This window comes from Pristiophorus japonicus, chromosome 16 (genome assembly GCF_044704955.1).
Source record: "Pristiophorus japonicus isolate sPriJap1 chromosome 16, sPriJap1.hap1, whole genome shotgun sequence".
Taxonomy (NCBI): domain Eukaryota; kingdom Metazoa; phylum Chordata; class Chondrichthyes; family Pristiophoridae; genus Pristiophorus; species Pristiophorus japonicus.
The window spans coordinates 38111063-38130516 of NC_091992.1; the positions used below are offsets into that span (position 1 = coordinate 38111063).

General features: G+C 42.4%; 1 protein-coding gene across 2 annotated transcripts in view; it reads right to left on the bottom strand.

Annotated features, from left to right (window-relative positions):
* Window positions 1–19454, bottom strand: part of LOC139226452 (syntaxin-1A-like) — a 227531-nt gene that overhangs the window by 94438 nt on the left and 113639 nt on the right. For both annotated transcript variants that reach the window (XM_070857231.1, XM_070857230.1), the window contains exons 4-5: window positions 6359–6433; window positions 1744–1817 (exon numbers count right to left, since the gene is read on the bottom strand). In XM_070857231.1, coding sequence (XP_070713332.1) covers window positions 1744–1817; window positions 6359–6433 — 149 coding nt within the window. The remainder of the gene's footprint in view (window positions 1–1743; window positions 1818–6358; window positions 6434–19454) is intronic.

Sequence of the window (19454 nt, forward strand, 5' to 3'; positions counted from 1 at the left end):
CTCGTTCTGGAAACTGATCTGTACTGCATGCTGGGGCATGATTTTTGCCATAGTCTATGCAGGATCCAAATTCCCACCGATAGCATGTAGCACAATTCAATCACGGCAGAGGGGTAGCATCAGAGCAGTGGTTGGCGGGGTGGGGTAGAAGAGTGCCAGTGTGATTTGTGGTGGTACGGGGGGTGGGGGGGAAGGTGGGGAGGTAACAGAGATAAGTACCAGGATGAATGGTAGGGGAGGGGATTGGAATGCCAGTGTGAATGGTGGAGAGGGAAGGAGGAGAGGAGAGGAGAGTGCCAGTGTGGATGGCAGAGAGGGAAAGAGTAGAGTGCGTGTGGATGGTGGAGAGGGGAAGAGGAGAGTGCCAGTGTGGATCATGGTGAAGGGAAGAGGAGAGGAGAGTGCCAGTGTGGATGATGGAGAGGGGAAGAGAAGAGTGCCAGTGTGGATGGCGGAGAGGGGAAGAGGAGAGGAGAGTGCCAGTGTGGATGATGGAGAAGGGAAGAGGAGAGGAGAGTGCCAGTGTGGATGGCGGAGAGGGGAAGAGGAGAGTGCCAGTGTGGATGGCGGAGAGGGGAAGAGGAGAGTGCCAGTGTGGATGATGGAGAAGGGAAGAGGAGAGGAGAGTGCCAGTGTGGATGGCGGAGAGGGGAAGAGGAGAGTGCCAGTGTGGATGATGGAGAAGGGAAGAGGAGAGGAGAGTGCCAGTGTGGATGGTGGAGAGGGGAAGAGGAGAGTGCCAGTGTGAATGGCTGAGAGGGGAAGTTGTGTGTCAATATCCATGATGTGGGTGGAGGTAGGTGCCAGTATGATTGTTATGGAGGAGAAGGGCACTAGTGTGAATGATGGGAGGGGGAAACAGCAGTGCCAATGTGAATGGTGGTGATTATTGATGAGTGTCAGTGAGATTACAGACATGGGACCAGACTTCCAATGTGAATACAATCACAATATACTCAAAATACATCAAAGTGTAAAAAAATCAAAATTTCCTGGTGGAGCTTGTGCCCATCAAATAAGGAACATTTCTAAATCTGGCACTGTACGAATGATACTTTTAGTACTTGTTTTTTCTCTATAACACAAATGATGCAATATTGGGTATATCTGCAGCTTACGTTATGGCAAGTTCATGTCCTGCTGCACTCCCACTGTAACTGCAACTTTTTGTCTGTTGTGTGTGTGAGGCCATTGGCATGATCCCAAAACACTTATTCAATTGCCTTGAAGCAATGCTCTTGCTCAATGGTCTTTATTTTACCATTGTACATTTTTTATTTATTCTTTTTTTTAAAATAAGTTGTCTGCTTTTTTGGGGCTTTTTTTCCAAAATGAAAAGATATTGATGTTGGTCAGCTTTCCTGTGATTTGTAGGTTGGTGTACATGCCACAACACTGCTAAGTAATCGCCTGGAGTAACTGGCTTCAGTAACAAAGGTGACCAAGGCCCAAAGTATCTGTGGGGCAGGCCCTTTGCTTTCCCTCCTACTGCTTGATATTGACCCCTGCAAACTGCAGACAGCAATTGAGTCATCAAATATCTATTAAAAATTGTAATGAATGGGAGAATGCTGATACACTTGGAATCTGCTTTATGTCTAAAAGAAAATGGGATCAGAGCATGGTGATATCGTTTTTGGAAACTATGCACTGTTGTCGAATGTTCAGGCTGGCTCATACACTTGTGACTACTTTGAATAATATATAATTTATTGGAAACACCAGAAGGTTAAAGTCACTGACCTGTGTCTTGCGTATTCTTAAGTCAGCTGAGGATCTGTTCTGACCCTCTTCCTGTTCTATGCTCTGTTCAATACCTGGGGAAATAAAATGGAAAGACTAGAGATGTCTAGCAAAGACCTTCTCCAAAGAATAGTCAAGGACCCAGTACAGGTCCTACAATAAGTACATAATATATAATATACAGTACAGAATATACTATGATTATCCATGAATTTACAGTACACACTATACAGTTCACAATATATCAATACATATACAATATACACCATATACACACATAATATACAAGTTGATCACAGAGTGAAGATTTAGTGAATTTCTTGCACATGTAATTGCAATGACTCTTCACAGTATGTGATCTCTCTGAAAAGCAGTGCATGGCAATTGACACCTCAATGACACCTCACTCACAATACCACTCGTAGTTGCATTGGGTAAGGGGTGGGAGCTGTTGGACTTCAGAGATATGAAGTATTTTTGAGCAGTTCAAAAGCAGAATACTTTTATTGATTCAAAGGGCATATAAGAGACCAAGATGTAATGATTCAGCTATTGCATGGTAAGAAGACTGGAGGGTATGTGATCTGCCAGAAGTTGATGGACATAGAATGGAATCATCAGCAAGAGTTGATAGGGTCACTATGAAGAAGGAGCACTGGGGGAGCCCCGAGTTAATGGAAAAAGGCAAAGATTGAGCCATCAGTGCAATTTGAACATAGATTCAGTGAGAGGCCGTCTGATTTAGAAGTGCAAAATGCCAGACTCTGCCAAAGGCTTTGAAGATGTCCAAGGTAATACATCATTACAGTGTTCAAGGGCAGAGTACCAGAAGTGAGTAACACAGGCAGCAAGATCAGCAGTGGAGCAGCCATGCTGAAAATCATACTGGAGATCATGATTAGGTAAGGACAGAACTTTTAGGGTGATCGATGCCTCAAGAGTTAACCACAGCCTGTATAATTTCAGATAACACTCACTGATGCAAAAGCCTTGCCTGTCACAAAACTGAGACTAACTTAGCGTTGCAGGAAAAGCACCAGATAATGTTAAGATATAAATAATCCATGGTCTGAATGTTCCTTTAAAAAGCCTTGTCCTTTTCAACCGCTATTTGATCCCTGCCTTTCCCATGGCAGTCAATTCAAAACCCTTTTCCTCATCTACAAGCTGCTTTATGATGTCTCCCCTCTGTAACCTTTTTTAGTCCGATTCTGGACCACTTTTCATCACATTCTTTTTCTCTGCTCCTCTGTTCCTGGCAGAACCATTTTGGCCCGCATTCTGGAGCGCTTTCCCCAAATCCCTACCTCTTTGCACCTCTTCAATAACCTACTTCTCTGAACTTGCCTTCAGTCATGGCCAAACACTTATTCCTGCTTGGTGTCTGTTCTTACCTCTGCGAAGCACTTAGGGGAGCTTTTTAATTACACTAGGTAATAGTGTATAGACTATTACAGGGATGTCTTGGGATGTTTTATTACACCAGAGGCACTATATAAAGGGATGTCTTGGGATGCTTTATTACACCAAAGCCACTATATAAAAGAACGGCTGAATTGACAGGATGCAACGCACCAATAACGATGCAGTGCTGAACTCAGCAATAGCTACTTCGAGTCGTGGATTGAAAACCTTGGATTTTTGATCTTTAAAGGAGCTCAGTCACAAAATGAATTCTCATTTTGAATAAAATAAAATTTAAGTACTATTTAATTAGGTGCTTGAATATTAATTATTAACCGTTTAATACAATGTAATTGGAATCTGAAAGATATGGATTTTATGTAGACATTTAAACTATGCAATGAAAAATGAATTAAACTTTGTCAAATTTTGACAAGTCTTTTAAAATAACATTTTATTTTAACTTAAAATTGTAAGATAATTTAATTCAAGAATGAGACTTTTCAGAGAATGGCAGGAACTTAAGATAATAAAATGTAACAAAAAAAAATGAATCACTCGAAAACACAGAATAAATGTGAATAACTGAAAGGGGAGTGTAATTTATGCACCTATGCTCACAGATTTGTAGAGCTGTTATATTTGAAGGGGCTGCTCCTCAAATTTTGGCTGCACTTCAGTTCCACGCTCCTGATCTTTGGGCACTCGGTGCGGAGGGGAGCGGGAGCAGTTTGGAGGGCGTCCTCGTAGGACTGCTCCTGGGCTTGGACAAGGTGGCCATTAACCAGTCCAGGCAAAGGGCAGTCGAGGGGGTCATTCAACTCGACTGCCTGCCTCTCTTCTGCGGCTCCATTTGCGCCAAGGTTTCCCTGGAGATGGAGCACGTGGTGTCTACCGGTACGTTAGCGGACTTTTGCGAGAGGTGGGCATCGGAGCATTTGGGAAACAGTGATCACAATATCATTAGGTTTAGATTAGTTATGGAACAATCAGCGGTGAAAGCACTCAACTGGAGGAGGGCTAATTTCAGTCTGGATATGGCCCAGGTGGATTGAAAACAAAGATTGCAGGCAAAACAGTAAATGAGCAATGGGAGACCGTCAAAGAGGAGGTAATTCCGGTACAGACAAGATACATTCCCACAAAGGGGAAAGGAAGGGCATCCAAAGCTAGAGCTGTCTGGATGACTAAAGAAAGAGAGATTAAAATGAAACAGAAAAAGGTGGCTTATGTTAAATGTCAGGTTCATAATACTGTAGAGAATCAAGCTGAATACTGAGTGCAGAGCATAACTGAAAAAGGAAATGAGGGTCAGAGAGAATGTATGAGAAAGGATTAGTCGGTAACGTAAAAGGAAACACTAAATTATTATATGAACATATAAAGGATAGGCAGAGCCAATTAACGACCATAAAGGAAATCATTTTGTGGAGGCAGAGGGCATGGCTGAGGTACTAATTGATTACTTTGTATCTGTGTTCATTAGTGAAGATGACACTGCCAACATTACAGTAAAGGAAGAGGAAGTAGAGGAATTGGATAGGCTGAAAATAGATAAAGAGGAGGTACTAAAATCATTGGCAATGCTCAAAGTAGAAAAGTCATCCTGTCCGGATGGGATGAGTCCTCCTCGGTTGCTGAAGGAAGGAAGTAAGGATAATGTTGAAGAGACTTTGGCCACAATATTTCCTTGGATGTGGGAGTGGTGCAAATGTTACACCCGTGTTCAAAAAAGGGGAGAAAGATAAACTCGGTAACTACCAGCTAAGTCAGCCTAACATCGGTGATGGGAAAAGTTCTAGAGAATATAGTCCAAGATAAATAAATTGTCACATGGAAGAACATGGGTAAAAAAAATGACAGTGAACACAGATTTCTTAAAAGAAAATCGTGTCTGATAAAATTGATTGAGTTCTTCAATGAAACAGCAGATAGGGTTGATGAAATTAGTGCCGCTGATGCGTATATGGACTTTCAGAAAGCATTTGATAAAGTACCACATAATAGAATTGCTAGAAAAATTGAAGCCCATGGAATTAAAGGAACAGTGGCAGCACAGATACAAAATTGTCTGAGAGACAGAAAGCCGAGAGTAGGAGTGAACGGTTGTTTTTCCAGACTGGAGGAAAGTGTCCTCCAGGGGTCGGCATTTGGATCATTGCTCTTTTTGACATATACTAAATGACTTGGACTTGGGTATAGGGGGCACAATTACAATGTTTGCAGAGTGGCTCAAAGCTTGGAAATGTAGCAAACAGTAAGAAAGATAGTACCAGACATCAAGAGGGAATAGATAGGTTGGTGAAATGAGATGAAATTTAATGCAGAGAAGTGTGAAGTGATGTATTTTGGAAGGAAAAAATGTGAAGAGACAGTATAATTTAAAAGGTTTCAGAAACAGAGAGATCTGGGGGCTCACATATGAAATCTTTGAAGGTGGCAGTACAGGTTGATAAAGCTGTTAAAAAGCATACAGGATCCTTGGCTTTCAAAATAGAGGCATATATAAAATCAAGGAAATTATGGTAAGCTTTTATAAATCACTCAGCTAGAGTACTGTGTTCAAATCTAGGTTTCATTTTAGGAAGGATGTCAGAGGGAAGAGGGTACAGAGGAGGTTTACCAGAATGGTAGGAGGGATGAGGTAATTCAGTTATGTGGAGAATTTAGAGTGAGAGAATTGTTCTCCTCAGTGCAAAGAAGGTCGAGGAGATTTAATAGAGGTGTTCAAAATTATTAGGGATTAGCTAGCATAGATAGGGGGAAGCTATTTTCACTGGCAGGAGGGTCAGTAATCAGAGAATACAGATTTAATATAATTGGTAATAAAGCCAGGGGAAGATGTGGAGACATTTTTTATTCAGTGAGTTGTTATGATCTGGAACGTACTGCCTGAAAACGTGGTAGAAGCTGATTCAATAGTAACTTTCAAAATGGAATTGGATATATACTTGCAGGGCTAAGGGGAAAGAGCAGGGAGTGGGACTAACTGGTAGGTATCTCGGAGAACTGGCACTGGCACAATGGGACAAATGGCCTCCTTCGTTGGTGTATGATTCGATAAAACAAAGGTGTGAAAGGCAAGGCAGTTGAGACAAACGTTTCAGCAGTGACAAACACAAACGAGCTAATGTGGCAGAATCAGAAGTGCTGAACCATGAATTATTTAAACTGGCGTGGATGCTGGATCCTGTTGGAAACATTTACTTACTCTTTAACTTGGAGCGGACCTTGTTTGCTGTCTTCTTGATATCGGTCATCAGTTCTTCTAATTCCTCCTTTGTTTCTGAAAGACAGAGAACATTAACCATGAGTGCATTGACAGTGCTGTGCAATGCAATCATCATCATAGGCAGTCCCTCGAATCGAGGATGATTTGTTTCCCCGTCAAAAAGTTCACTGGTATTTCAATGAAGGACCTAAAATTCCAGGTCCCAAACTAAATCTTGAAGGGTGGAAGATGCCTGTGCGTGGATTTTTTTAATGTGTGGTGGCCTTTGCACACCAGCCACCACACGGGCTTGACAGAGCAAGGTCTTGGTCCAGTGGCAAGGGGATCCGCGACGACTGCAGACCAGGCTCCGCTGCATTAGCCTAGCACATACATACAAATACAAACATACGCCTACTGTCCACCATCTTCCTTCCCACAGGACCGCTCTCTTTGGAATTCACAGGATGCTCCTCGTTGATCCATTTCTCCGCCCCTCGTCGTTTCCGACCTCTGCTCCCCGCCGGCCCCGACCCCCGGAGACGGTGTGGAGCAGAGGTTGGGTCCGGCAAGGAGCGGAGGCCGGAAGCTGCGTGGAGCGGAGATCGGAAGCGGTGCAGAGCGGAGTGCCTCCATATCCTTTTTAGGATATGATAACCAGAACTGTGTACATGAGCTCTCATTATCACAACCCTTCCAGAGCACAGACTCATAGAAACAAAGAAACATAGAAAATAGGTGCAGGAGTAGGCCATTCGGCCCTTCTAGCCTGCACCGCCATTCAATGAGTTCATGGTTGAACAGGCAACTTCAGTACCCCATTCCTGCTTTCTCGCCATACCCCTTGATCCCCCTAGTAGTAAGGACTACATCTAACTCCTTTTTGAATATATTTAGTAAATTGGCCTCAACAACTTTCTGTGGTAGAGAATTCCACAGGTTCACCACTCTCTGGGTGAAGAAGTTTCTCCTCATCTCAGTCCTAAATGGCTTACCCCTTAGCCTTAGACTGTGACCCCTGGTTCTGGACTTCCCCAACATTGGGAACATTCTTCCTGCATCTAACCGGTCTAAACCCGTCAGAATTTTAAACGTTTCTATGAGGTCCCCTCTCATTCTTCTGAACTCCAGTGAATACAAGCCCAGTTGATCCAGTCTTTCTTGATAGGTCAGTCCCGTCAGTCCCGCCATCCCGGGAATCAGTCTGGTGAACCTTCGCTGTACTCCCTCAATAGCAAGAATGTCCTTCCTCAGGTTAGGAGACCAAAACTGTACACAATACTCCAGGTGTGGCCTCACCAAGGCCCTGTACAACTTTAGCAACACCTCCCTGCCCCTGTACTCAAATCCCCTCGCTATGAAGGCCAACATGCCATTTGCTTTCTTAACCGCCTGCTGTACCTGCATGCCAACCTTCAATGACTGATGTACCATGACACCCAGGTCTCGTTGCACCTCCCTTTTTCCTAATCTGTCACCATTCAGATAATAGTCTGTGTCTCTGTTTTTACCACCAAAGTGAATAATCTCACATTTATCCACATTATACGTCATCTGCCATGCATTTGCCCACTCACCTAACCTATCCAAGTCGCTCTGCAGCCTCATAGCATCCTCCTCACAGCTCACACTGCCACCCAACTTAGTGTCATCCGCAAATTTGGAGATACTACATTTAATCCCCTCGTCTAAATCATTAATGTACAGTGTAAACAGCTGGGGCCCCAGCACAGAACCTTGCGGTACACCACTAGTCACTGCCTGCCATTCTGAAAAGTACCCATTTACTCCTACTCTTTGCTTCCTGTCTGACAACCAGTTCTCAATCCATGTCAGCACACTACCCCCAATCCCATGTGCTTTAACTTTGCACATTAATCTCTTGTGTGGGACCTTGTCAAAAGCTTTCTGAAAGTCCAAATATACCACATCAACTGGTTCTCCCTTGTCCACTCTACTGGAAACATCCTCAAAAAATTCCAGAAGACTTGTCAAGCATGATTTCCCTTTCACAAATCCATGCTGACTTGGACCTATCATGTCACCTCTTTCCAAATGCGCTGCTTTGACATCCTTAATAATTGATTCCATCATTTTACCCACTACCGATGTCAGGCTGACCGGTCTATAATTCCCTGTTTTCTCTCTCCCTCCTTTTTTAAAAAGTGGGGTTACATTGGCTACCTCTCATTCTTCTAAATTTTTAGGACGGAAAGAAGCATCTTTACTGGAACTGCTTCATTTCTTTACTATTCTATCAGATACCCTGGATAGAATGTCCCAGCAGTCTGTCCTTTCCCAATAGATAGCAATAAAGATCCACAGCTGAAAATTCTTGTGTGATGGCGTTTGCACAATAAAAGTCGCTATCCACAGTATCAGCCAGTTAGAGCATAAATGACCAAAACCAGAACCCAGCAAAAAAAAAAGCAAACTGCTAGATCAGACCACAATGTAATCTTAAGACCTTGCAATTAGATTCCAGCCTGTAACTCACTCACAGGGATCTTAAGATATATTGGGCTCTGGGGCATTTGCTGTTGGAGTACCCTTTCCAGTTTTGGTCCCCTTAGATGGTGATGGATATCAAGATGCTATTGAGGTGCAGAGGATGACATCAAATCCTACAGTGTAGGGTCCAAGAGTGAGGGTTCTTTACTTGGGAGAAACATAGTCTCAGATGGGATATTATTGAAGTTTTTATAAGGGATTGGATACAACAACTTGAACTTATATCATGGCTTTAATGTTAAAAAGTCCCAAGGCTCTTCACAGAGATGTAATCAGACAAAAATAGACGCTGAGGAAGAGGATATTAGGAAGGATGACCAAAAGCTTAGTCAAAGAAATGGGTTTTCAAGAAAGTCTTAAAAGGAGGAGAAGGAGGTGGCGCAGTTTATGAGAGGGAATTTTAAAGTGTAGGACCTAGACATACAAAAATGATGGGCAGGTATAGATAGACCCATGGTCCATCTATCCTGTCCCATATAGTTGTATAGTATGCATCACAATACATACACTCCTGAAGCCATATAATCAATTGGCAGAGATGAAAAAAAAAGGTAAAAACCCAAGCATATTAATGGGAAAAAAAAACTGGAAAATTCCTCTCCAAGTCCTTTTCATGATCGAAGATAATCCAGGAGATCACACTGACCCCGATTTATATACAGGGTACATACTTCTTCTACGAGGTGTTCTCAGCCCAAGCCAGAACCAGATCCAATTCTTCCAGAATTTGAGTATAAAGAGTAAAGACATCTTATTGCAATTATATAGGGCCCTGGTGAGTCCGCACTTGGAGTATTGTGTACAGTTTTGGTCTCCTTACCCAAAGAAGGATATACTTGCCAGAGGGAGTGCAACAAAGGTTCATCAGACTGATTCCTGGGATGGGGGAATTGTCCTATGAGGAAAGATTGAGGAGACTAGGCCTATATTCTCTAAAATTTAGAAGAATGAGAGGTGATCGCATTGAAACATACAACATTTTTACAGGGCTTGACAGGGTAGATGCAGGGTGGATGTTTCTTCTGGCTGGGGAGTCTAGAACCAGGAATCACAGTCTCAGAATAAGGGGTCGGCCATTTAGGATTGAGATGAGGAGAAACTTCTTCACTCAGAGGGTGGTGAATCTTTTGGAATTCTCTACACCTGTGAAGGCTCAGTCTTTGAGTATATTCAAGACAGATCGATACATTTTTGAATATTAAGGGAATCAGGGGAAATGGGGATAGTGCAGGCAAGTGAAGTTGAGGTAGAAGATCAGCCATGATCTTATTGAATGGCGGAGCAGGTTCGAAGGGCTGAATGGCCTACTCCTGCTCCTAATTCTTATTTTCTTATGTTTCTTGAAGGAATAGAATGAACCAACGTTTACCGCATGATTTGGTAACCTGTTTCACATGTCCACTATTCTCTTGAACAAAAAGAACCACCAACCTATTTCTGCCCTTACAAAACTTGCAACCTCTGGTCCTCCCCAACCTATCCAATTGAAATAATTGGGCCCCGTAAAAACAGTGTGGTCCCTTTATTATTTTATAAACCTTGATGAAATCGCCCAAGTCTACGTTTTTCTAATGAATACGGACTGAGCTCTTTGAGCCAATCTAGGTAACTAGTGGTCTAGAAATTCGTCTTGGGCGGTGGCACAATAAGTATGGTATCTGATCAGCTGCCCGATATACAGAGCACTTGATCTTCAGTACCACTACCACCACCATCTGAGGCGAATTTCTAGGCCAGTGTGTTTTAGACTCGTAATTATTCTTGTGGCCCTCCTCTGCATCCTTTCCAAAGCCTCAATATCTACCATCATGTGAAGAGATCAACACTGGACAAAATATTCTAACTGAGGCCTAACCAAGGTCTTGTGCAAAGACAAAATTATATGCTTTGTTTTGTAGTGAATTGTCTTCTGGTTATAACCTGGAGCCTTGTTTGCTTTCGCTATAACTTCACGACATTGGTCATGAACCTTGAGAGAGTGCTGCACTATTACATCCAGATTTCCTTCTTTCACCATTGGCTTCAATTCTGTTCCCTGCAGGGCATATATATATATTATGCATTAGACCTGCCCACATGCATAACATTGCTTATCTAAGTTAATCAATTTTCTAGACACTGGTTCATTCCCCCAGCACATCGCGATCTGCTTGCAGTAGCTGAACATCCAACCATAGTCCTAACACTCGCTCATATCTTGGTTTCGTTCATAATTTATAGATCATTTCCCTTGTATCTACAAGCAGGCCATTAATGAAAATGTTAAATATCAAAGATCCTAACACTGATCCCTGTTGGCTGAAGGCACGACAGCCAATGATGGAGCGAAAGGGTGTTGTAGGGCTGGAAAAGATAAGAGAAATAAGGTTAACGCCATGAAGGGATTTAAATAAATGGTTGAGAATTTTAAATTTCAGGTGTTGAGTGCTCAACAGTTTAGTGGTATGGGATTAAGGGAACAGAAGATGAACACAATGAGCTCGGAGAGGGTGTGAGAAGAGACAGGAGGAAAATGAGAATAGAATGAGAGTTCAGGGCTTGGATAGGGTGGAGTCTTGCGGGTGCTTTGATTTGGAGGGCAATGGGAAAGGAGGGATACACAGCAGGGGAAATTGAAGGAATTATCTCAATCTTAGTAAAGTCCAGATACTTCTCGTATTTGTTGTTGGAGGTGAGGGGGAAGGGAGCAGTGATGAAATGGTTCAGGAGATGGTTAGTAGTGGGGAAAAGCAGCTGAGGTCTCTTGGAGTTTGCTTGATTGATTTAGGGAGTCACAGCAAATTCTCTGAATTGGCCATAGGTTCTTTTCCCTCTGATCTATGCCTCTCCCAGGAGATAGCGTGGATGAGGGTGGGTGAATTGAGAGAGAGGTTACATGGTCAATGGAATGAGCTGGGCACAATGGGCCAGATGGTGATTTCTCACCCTTCTTTTCATATGCTCATATCCATTATTCCGTAAATAAACCATCCAAGTGCCTCTGTTAGACTTCAGCCTGCAACTCACTCCTGGGCATCTGTAATTTCATATATAAACTATCTGTACCCCTCAACTAGATTCTAGTCTGTAATGCACTGCTGAATATTTTTTTTATCTTAATGTAAAACATTTGAATCTTTTTAATTTGCATTCAACCCATGCTGTACCAGGTCTGGTGCTTGACACTGACATTAGGTGTGTTAAATTTTCCAGTCTGGTTCATATTTCATTTAAATCAGTACAGACATTCAAAATCAACAGATAGATGGATGGCTAGATCAATATGAGAGGAAGGAAGGAAGGAAGGATGATGAATAGCGGGGTAAATAGTTAAATAGATGAGACAGATGATGGTTCAAGAGATTGATGGATAACAGATAGTTGAAGGTTGGTCTGTCCCATTGAAATCTACTTTTGCTTCAAGCCACAGTGAGAGGATACTGCTCTTTCCTAGATCCCCGGAAGTAGTTTCAGTCCTGGACTATGTTCTACCCCCAACCTCCCTCCATCATTCCCCCTATTGGCTAATTTTGCCATTCTCTTTTCTCTCCCCTTACCCAGCCACAACCTCTCACTTTCCTCCCATCCCCATTCGCCTAGTGGCTGGTTTCAGTCCTGGCTTCTCTCCTACACTATCCTGTGGAAATTAACAAAACAATTCAACTACAGACTCATCAACCTCACATCGATCCCTGGTAAATAATGGAATTGGATCATCAGGAATAAACTTGATCTTTACTTGGATAATAATCAACATGGCTTCAGAAGTGGACAGATCCTACCTAACCAATTTCCTCAATTTTTTTTTTTGAAGAAGCAACATCCCAAATGTACACATGGAAGCTACATGACCATATGTCCTAGACCTCCAGAAAACACTTAGTAAATGTCCTGCATGAAAAGTTGCTCCTGGAGAAATTTAGCGTATGCAGCCTTGGAAAGACATGACCAAGAGAGAATCTCATAATTTTACAAGATAGTCAACAGTACAGAAAAGGTACTCTTGTAATCTTATTCCAAATTAAACCATAACAGTAGGACAAGCAAATAAAAGTTCACTCTTATTGAAAGGCAAATTTATGTTCAGAAGTTGTTCTTCAGAGAATTCAACACTTGGAATGGACCACGAGGCAGAGTCATCAAAGCAATCATTTAAAAAACAACGAATCATGCTGATTTGAGGGGAGAGACTGTACTTTTTTTCTTGCATGGATAAGCTAAACTGGCTGGATGGCCTTCCTCATCTGTGTCTATTTTGAGAAAGAAGTGCCCTTCAACTGAACATCCTATAAGAATATTTTAAGTAATCATTTCTGAAGTTTGGTATAGTTCAAGTACTGCTGCCCTTCTGTGAACGCTCACCAAAACCTCAGCAGTTGGATACCTCTTGAAACCAGGCATTGTTCTTTCATTATACATAACCTTCCTCACGAAGTGCCATGAGGAATGATCTAGATAATCAATGGCCCAAGTCTGATAGAGAACTTTCTTCAGGAAGCCATTCTAAGTGTAGCAGGAAGACAACAGCAAGTTGCAATTATATGGTGCCTTTAACATAAAAAAAATCCCGACGTGCTTCACAGATAGATGTAAGGAAAACAGATGCCATCAGGTAGAAGATATTCAGACGTGTGACCAAAAGCTTAGTCAAAAAGATTGGTTTTTTGGAGGTGTTGGAGAGAAGGAGAGTTTTAGGGAGGGATACCCAAAGAGTAGGACTGAGGCAATTAAAAGCTTTGCCACCAATCATGGGATGAAGGGAGGTTGTTGCACAGGAGCCTGGAATTGGAGACACAGAGTATTTGGAATAGGATATAGGATGGAGGATATTGCAGAGATAGAGTTGGACAGGCCATGAAGGGATTTATAGAGGAGGATAAGTGATGTCCAGCCATGAACTCATTGAATGGCGGTGCAGACTCGAAGGGCCGAATGGCCTACTCCTGCACCTATTTTCTATGTTTCTATGTGATGTGTTGGGGATGGGGAACCAGTGTAGGCCAGTGAAGATGGTGGTAATAGACAGGAGACACAGTGTAGGATGGGTTACAGGTTGGAGATGGGAGTCCAGCAAGGAGTACATTTGAGTTATCTGCACTGGAGGTAACAAAGGCATCTCTGAGGGTTTCAGCAGCAGAGGGGCTGAGGTAGAATGAAGTGGGAAATGTTGCAGAGGTGAAAATAATCAGTCTTGGTGATGGATAAATGTGGGGTTTATAGCTCAGGGTTGAACAGAAACCAAAGACTGTGGATGGTCTGGTTCAGCCCAAGAGGGTGGATAAAATCAGTGAGAGGGGAATCAGAGACGATGGCTTCGGTCTTCTCGGTGTTCAGCTGAAGGAAGTTGTGATTCGTCGAGGGCCTGAGGTCAGACTAATAGTCTGACAGCACAGAAACAATGAGGTGTTTCAGAAAGTGATGAGGAGATACAGATGAGTATCACTGGTGTACATGTGAAAGCTAACCCTGTTCTGAGAGCATGAGTGAGAAATAGGAGACTTCCAGATACAAGAGAACATTTTATTACTGGAATGTTTTAATTGTATTCGAGCTGCTAAAGATTAGCTGATTCCCCATGGGTAATTGGGGCAGTTTGGCAGCACTCTGAGATTAGCATTGAGAGGCGAGTGCAATTTGGAACACAGGCAAGTCTGAGCCGCTCATCAGTAACGATAGCTATCACTGACACGTACAGCCATCTCATAATCTGCTGTCAGAGTCTGTCATCTGGCATCAAATCATACCAATTGACATCATCATCCTCACCTCCCTAAATTGCAGCTAGCATTATCAGGGAAGGCGGCCATTAACCTACTTAGTGCTTCAGTTAGGGGTTCAGTTTTCATTGTTTTCTTTCTACTTTCATGGCCACAACTTTTCTTGTAGATTCAGTCATCAGGAGCTAGGACTGGGATATGTATGCTTTCGGAGAAAGTGGAAAAGAGGGGGACAGGTTAACTGGGTAATGGTATGGAGAGGTAGCCCCTACACATCACCTACTGTAAATGCCATACAAAAGGACAGTATTAGTATTAGGCAGTCCCTTGTATCGAGGATGACCTGCTTCCACACCAAAAAGGGATGAGTTCAAAGGTGTTTCAATGAGGGACCTGACATTCTAGATGTGGAAGGGTGGAAGATGCCTGTGCATGGATTCTTTTAACGTGGAGTGGCCGTTGCACACCAGCTACCAAGGGTAGAAGGTGCTGCATTAATACAAGATATGCAAACTGGAGCCAACAGACCTAATCCACTGGATGTGGATGCACCATTAGCCATATTAGATCCACGAGGGACAGAGGCTAATATCGAACTGAGTCCCTTCCCACGAGGGCACTATTTCTGGAGTGGGCTGGATTTCACTCCAAGCACAGTTGGAAGTTCCAGGGATAGTGGTTACAATCGATCACTGAACCTGATGCTTATGAAGTGTGGCTCAAAATCTGGGATTGACATTCCGTGCTCCATAGGCAAGTCAGACACTCCAGCAGTTTGTTGCAGGCATCAAGGTTTCTCATCTTACAACTGTGACGAGGATCAAAATCCCTTTAACCTATAGGTCATGATCCTCCATCATGTATACAGGTGAAAAACCGTCAGCTAGATGTACATTCGCAGCCAATAACAACAACCTGGCCAATATACTGGCCTCATCTCATTGTGAAAATGTACTGTCCTTCCATTGCGCTGGAACAACTATATGTGTTCAATTTATGATCAGTCCATGCTCTGAAAGAGCAGGAAACCCCTCTGCAGCAGCCTTGAATTAACACACAATCTAAGACTGACAGCCCTGAGAATGTTGCCAGCATCCAATAGTCCAAAATAGCTACTTACAGAAATCCTTGCACCACATTCAGCAGCTATTGAGGTGACAGGAAAAGCAATAAGGCAGATTCAGCTGTTAGATCCAGCCAACAAAATGAAGACACTCTGCAGGAGGCTGAAAGCTAAATTGCCATGGTTCACGGCTGAGTCAACCAACAGTTCTACAATTGTGTCAGCCTCCATCCACACTTCAATACAACAAACTCAACCATTCACTATAAACAGCAAACTACAGCCATGGTAATTAGAGCAGATCCAGCCACAAGCATTATATACTGCAGCTGTTCATATAGGTTGTCCAGAAGACAATAAAGCACCTCACTAACTGATGAACCTTCCCTATAACATAGCTCCCAGTAACAGAAACATTACATACATATGTTTAGTACAATTTGCAAAGAAGGCATAAGACAGAGTTAGTAGCGTGATAGCAATTTCTCATGAGTAATTGAGAGTACTACATGCCTAACAGTACTCTGGGATTAGCATTGGGAGGTTTGTGTAATACAGAACACAGGCAGGTCTGAGCCTTTCATTGGTAACTGTAATTATCACCGACGCACTCTGTCGTCAAGAGACTGTCAGCTAGCACCGAATCATAGCAATCGGCATAGAAATCCCCTTCATCTTCCAAATGTTCAGCTGGAATTATCTGTGAAGATCATTAAACCATTTACTGCTTCAATCACTGTTTCAGAAGTTTGTTCCTTTGGGGAGAACTTCAATAGTGTCTATCAATCACTGGGAAGAATGATCTACCACCAAGTATTCATATTCCAGTTTGAGAGCATTGCAATGAGTTGCACTGGATTCAATTAAAATTACACAGGATTACATAGAATAGACAGCACAGAAACAGGCCATTCAGCCCAACCAGTCCATGTCGGTGTTTATGCTCCATTTGAGCCTCCTCCTGTCTTTCCTCATCTAAATCCATCAGCATAACCCTCTAATCCCTTCTCCCTCATATGTTTGTCTAGCCCTTAAATGCATCTATACTATTCTCTTCAACCACTCTTTCAGTAAAGAAGTTTCTTCTGAATTCCCTACTGGATTTCTTGTTGACTATCTTATATTGATGGCCTCTAGTTATGCTCTTCCCCACAAGTGGAAACATTATCTCTGTATCTATCAAAACCTTTCATCATTTTAAAGACCTCTAATAGGTCATCTCTCAGTCTTTTTCAAGAGAAAAGAGACCCAGCCTGTTCACCCTTTCTGGATATGTTTACCCTCGCATTTCTGGTCTCATCCTTGTAAATCTTCTCTGCATCCTCTCCAGTGACTATCATTTTTATAATATGGCAACCAGAACTGTATGCAGCACTCTAAGTGTGGTCTAACCAAGGTTCGATACAGATTTAGCATAACTTCCCTACTTTTCAATTCTATATCTAATGAATGAAACCCTAGTGCTTGGTTTTACATTTTTTATGGCCTTGCTAACCTGTCTCACAACTTTTAGCGACTTGTGTATTTGTACTCCGAGATCCCTTTGTTTCTCTATCCCATCTAAACTTGCATCCTCCAAGTAATAAGTGACCTCCCTATTCTTCCTACTAACATGTAGTACCTCACATTTATGTGCTGAACTTCGTTGAACAAGATGATATCAATGAACTGGTCAGGTGGACAGAACAGTGGCAAATGGAATTCAATCTGGAGAAGCGTGAGATAATGCATTTGGGGAGGGCTAACAAGATAAGGGAATACACATTAAATGGTAGGACACGGGGAAGTGTAGAGGAACAAAGGGACCTTGGAGTGCATGTCCACAGATCCCTGAAGGTAGCAAGCCAGGTAGATAAGGTGGTTAAGAAGGCATATGGAATACTTGCCTTTATTAGCTGAGGCATAGAATACAAGAGCAGGGAGGTTATACTTGAACTGTATAAAACACTGGTGAGGCCACAGCTAGAGTACTGAGTGCAATTCTGGTCACCACATTACTGGAAAGATGTGACTGCACTAGAAAGGGTACAGGAGGAGATTTACGAGGATATTGCCTGGACTGGAGAAGTTTAGCTATGAGGAAAGATTGGAGAGGCTGGGTTTGTTTTCTTTGGAACAGAAGAGGCTGAGGGGAGACCTCATTGAGATGTATAACATTATGAGGGGCCTAGATGGCGTGGATAGGAAGGACCTATTTCCCTTCGCAGAGGGGTCAATAACTAGGGGGTATAGATTTAAAGTAATTGATAGGAGGTTTAGAGGGGATTGGAGAGGAATTTCTTTCACCCAGAGACTGCCTGACAGGGTGGTAGAGGCAGAAACCCTCATCACATTTTAAAAGTACTTGGATGTGTACCTGAAGTGCCGTAACCTGCAGGGTTACAGACCTAGAGCTGGAAAGTGGGATTAGGCTGGATAGCTCTTTGTTGGCCAGCACAGACATGATGGGCTGAAATGTCTTCCTTCCTTGCTGTAAATTTCTAAGATTCTATGATTTGCCAATTATATGCCCAGTGTGCAAGTTTATTAATGTCCTCCCTCGGTGTCAAACACAAATTTAGAAATTGAGTTTTTGATTTCAAAGTCTAAAACCTTAATATAATTGTGAACAACAGTCCCAGCACAGATCCTTGTGGAACACCATTACCCACCTTCTGCCACTGTGAAAAGCTACTTTTTACCCCTACTCTCTGCATTCTGTCTTGAAGCCAGCAAGCTATCCATTCTGCTACTTGCCCCCTGATTCTACATTCTCTGACCTTGTTCATCAGTCTATAATGGGGTACCTTATTGGAGGCCTTTTGAAAATCTAGATAAATTATATCTACTGCATTACCATTGTATACGCTCTCTGTTGCCTCTTCACAAAATTCAATGAGGTTGGTCAAACAGGACTTTCCCTTTTGAAATAAGAACATAAGAAATAGGAACAGGAGTAGGCCATTTGGCCCCTCAAGCCTGCTCCGCAATTCAATGAGATCATGGCTGATCTTCTACCTCAACTCCACTTGCTCTACCCCATGTCCCTTGATTTCCTTAATATCCAAATATCTACCAATCTCTGTCTTGTATATACTCAAACATCTGAGTTTCCACAGCACTCTGGGGTTGAGAATTCCAAAGATTGACAAATCTCTGAAGAAATTTCTCCTTATCTCAGTCCAAAATGGCCAACCACTTATTTTAAGACTGATCCCAGGTTCTCGACTCCCCAGCCAGTGGAAACATCCTCCCTGCATCTACCTTGTCAAGCCCTGTAAGAATTTTGTATGTTTCAATGAAATCACCTCTCATTCTAAAGAATATAGGCCTTGTCTACTCAATGCTGACTATTCATTATTATATTTTTGGTTTCTAGATGTTCTTCTATTTTCTCCTTTAGTAGCGATTCCATTATTTTTCCTACCACCGATGTTAAGCCGACTGGTTTATAATGCCCTGGACATGTTCTATCGCCCTTCTTAAATATAGGTGTTACGCTAGCTATCCACCAGTCCTCTGGCACTACAACTTTTTCTAATGAATTATTAAATATGTGTAGTTATGCCTCTGCTATCTCTTTCCTAGATTCTTTTAAAATGTGTGGATGCAATCCATCCACACCAGGGGTTTTGCCCTCTGAGTTTGATTAATTTATTTAATATATCCGCTCTTTTTATTTTAAATGCACTTATCTCATTACTAATCTCATCATCCAATGTCATGTCCACCTGTTCTATCTCCCTGGTAAATACTGAAGCAAAATAATTATTTAATATTTCTGCCATCTCTCCATTGTTACCAGTGGTATTATCCTGTCTATCCCTTAATGGCTCTAGTCCCATCC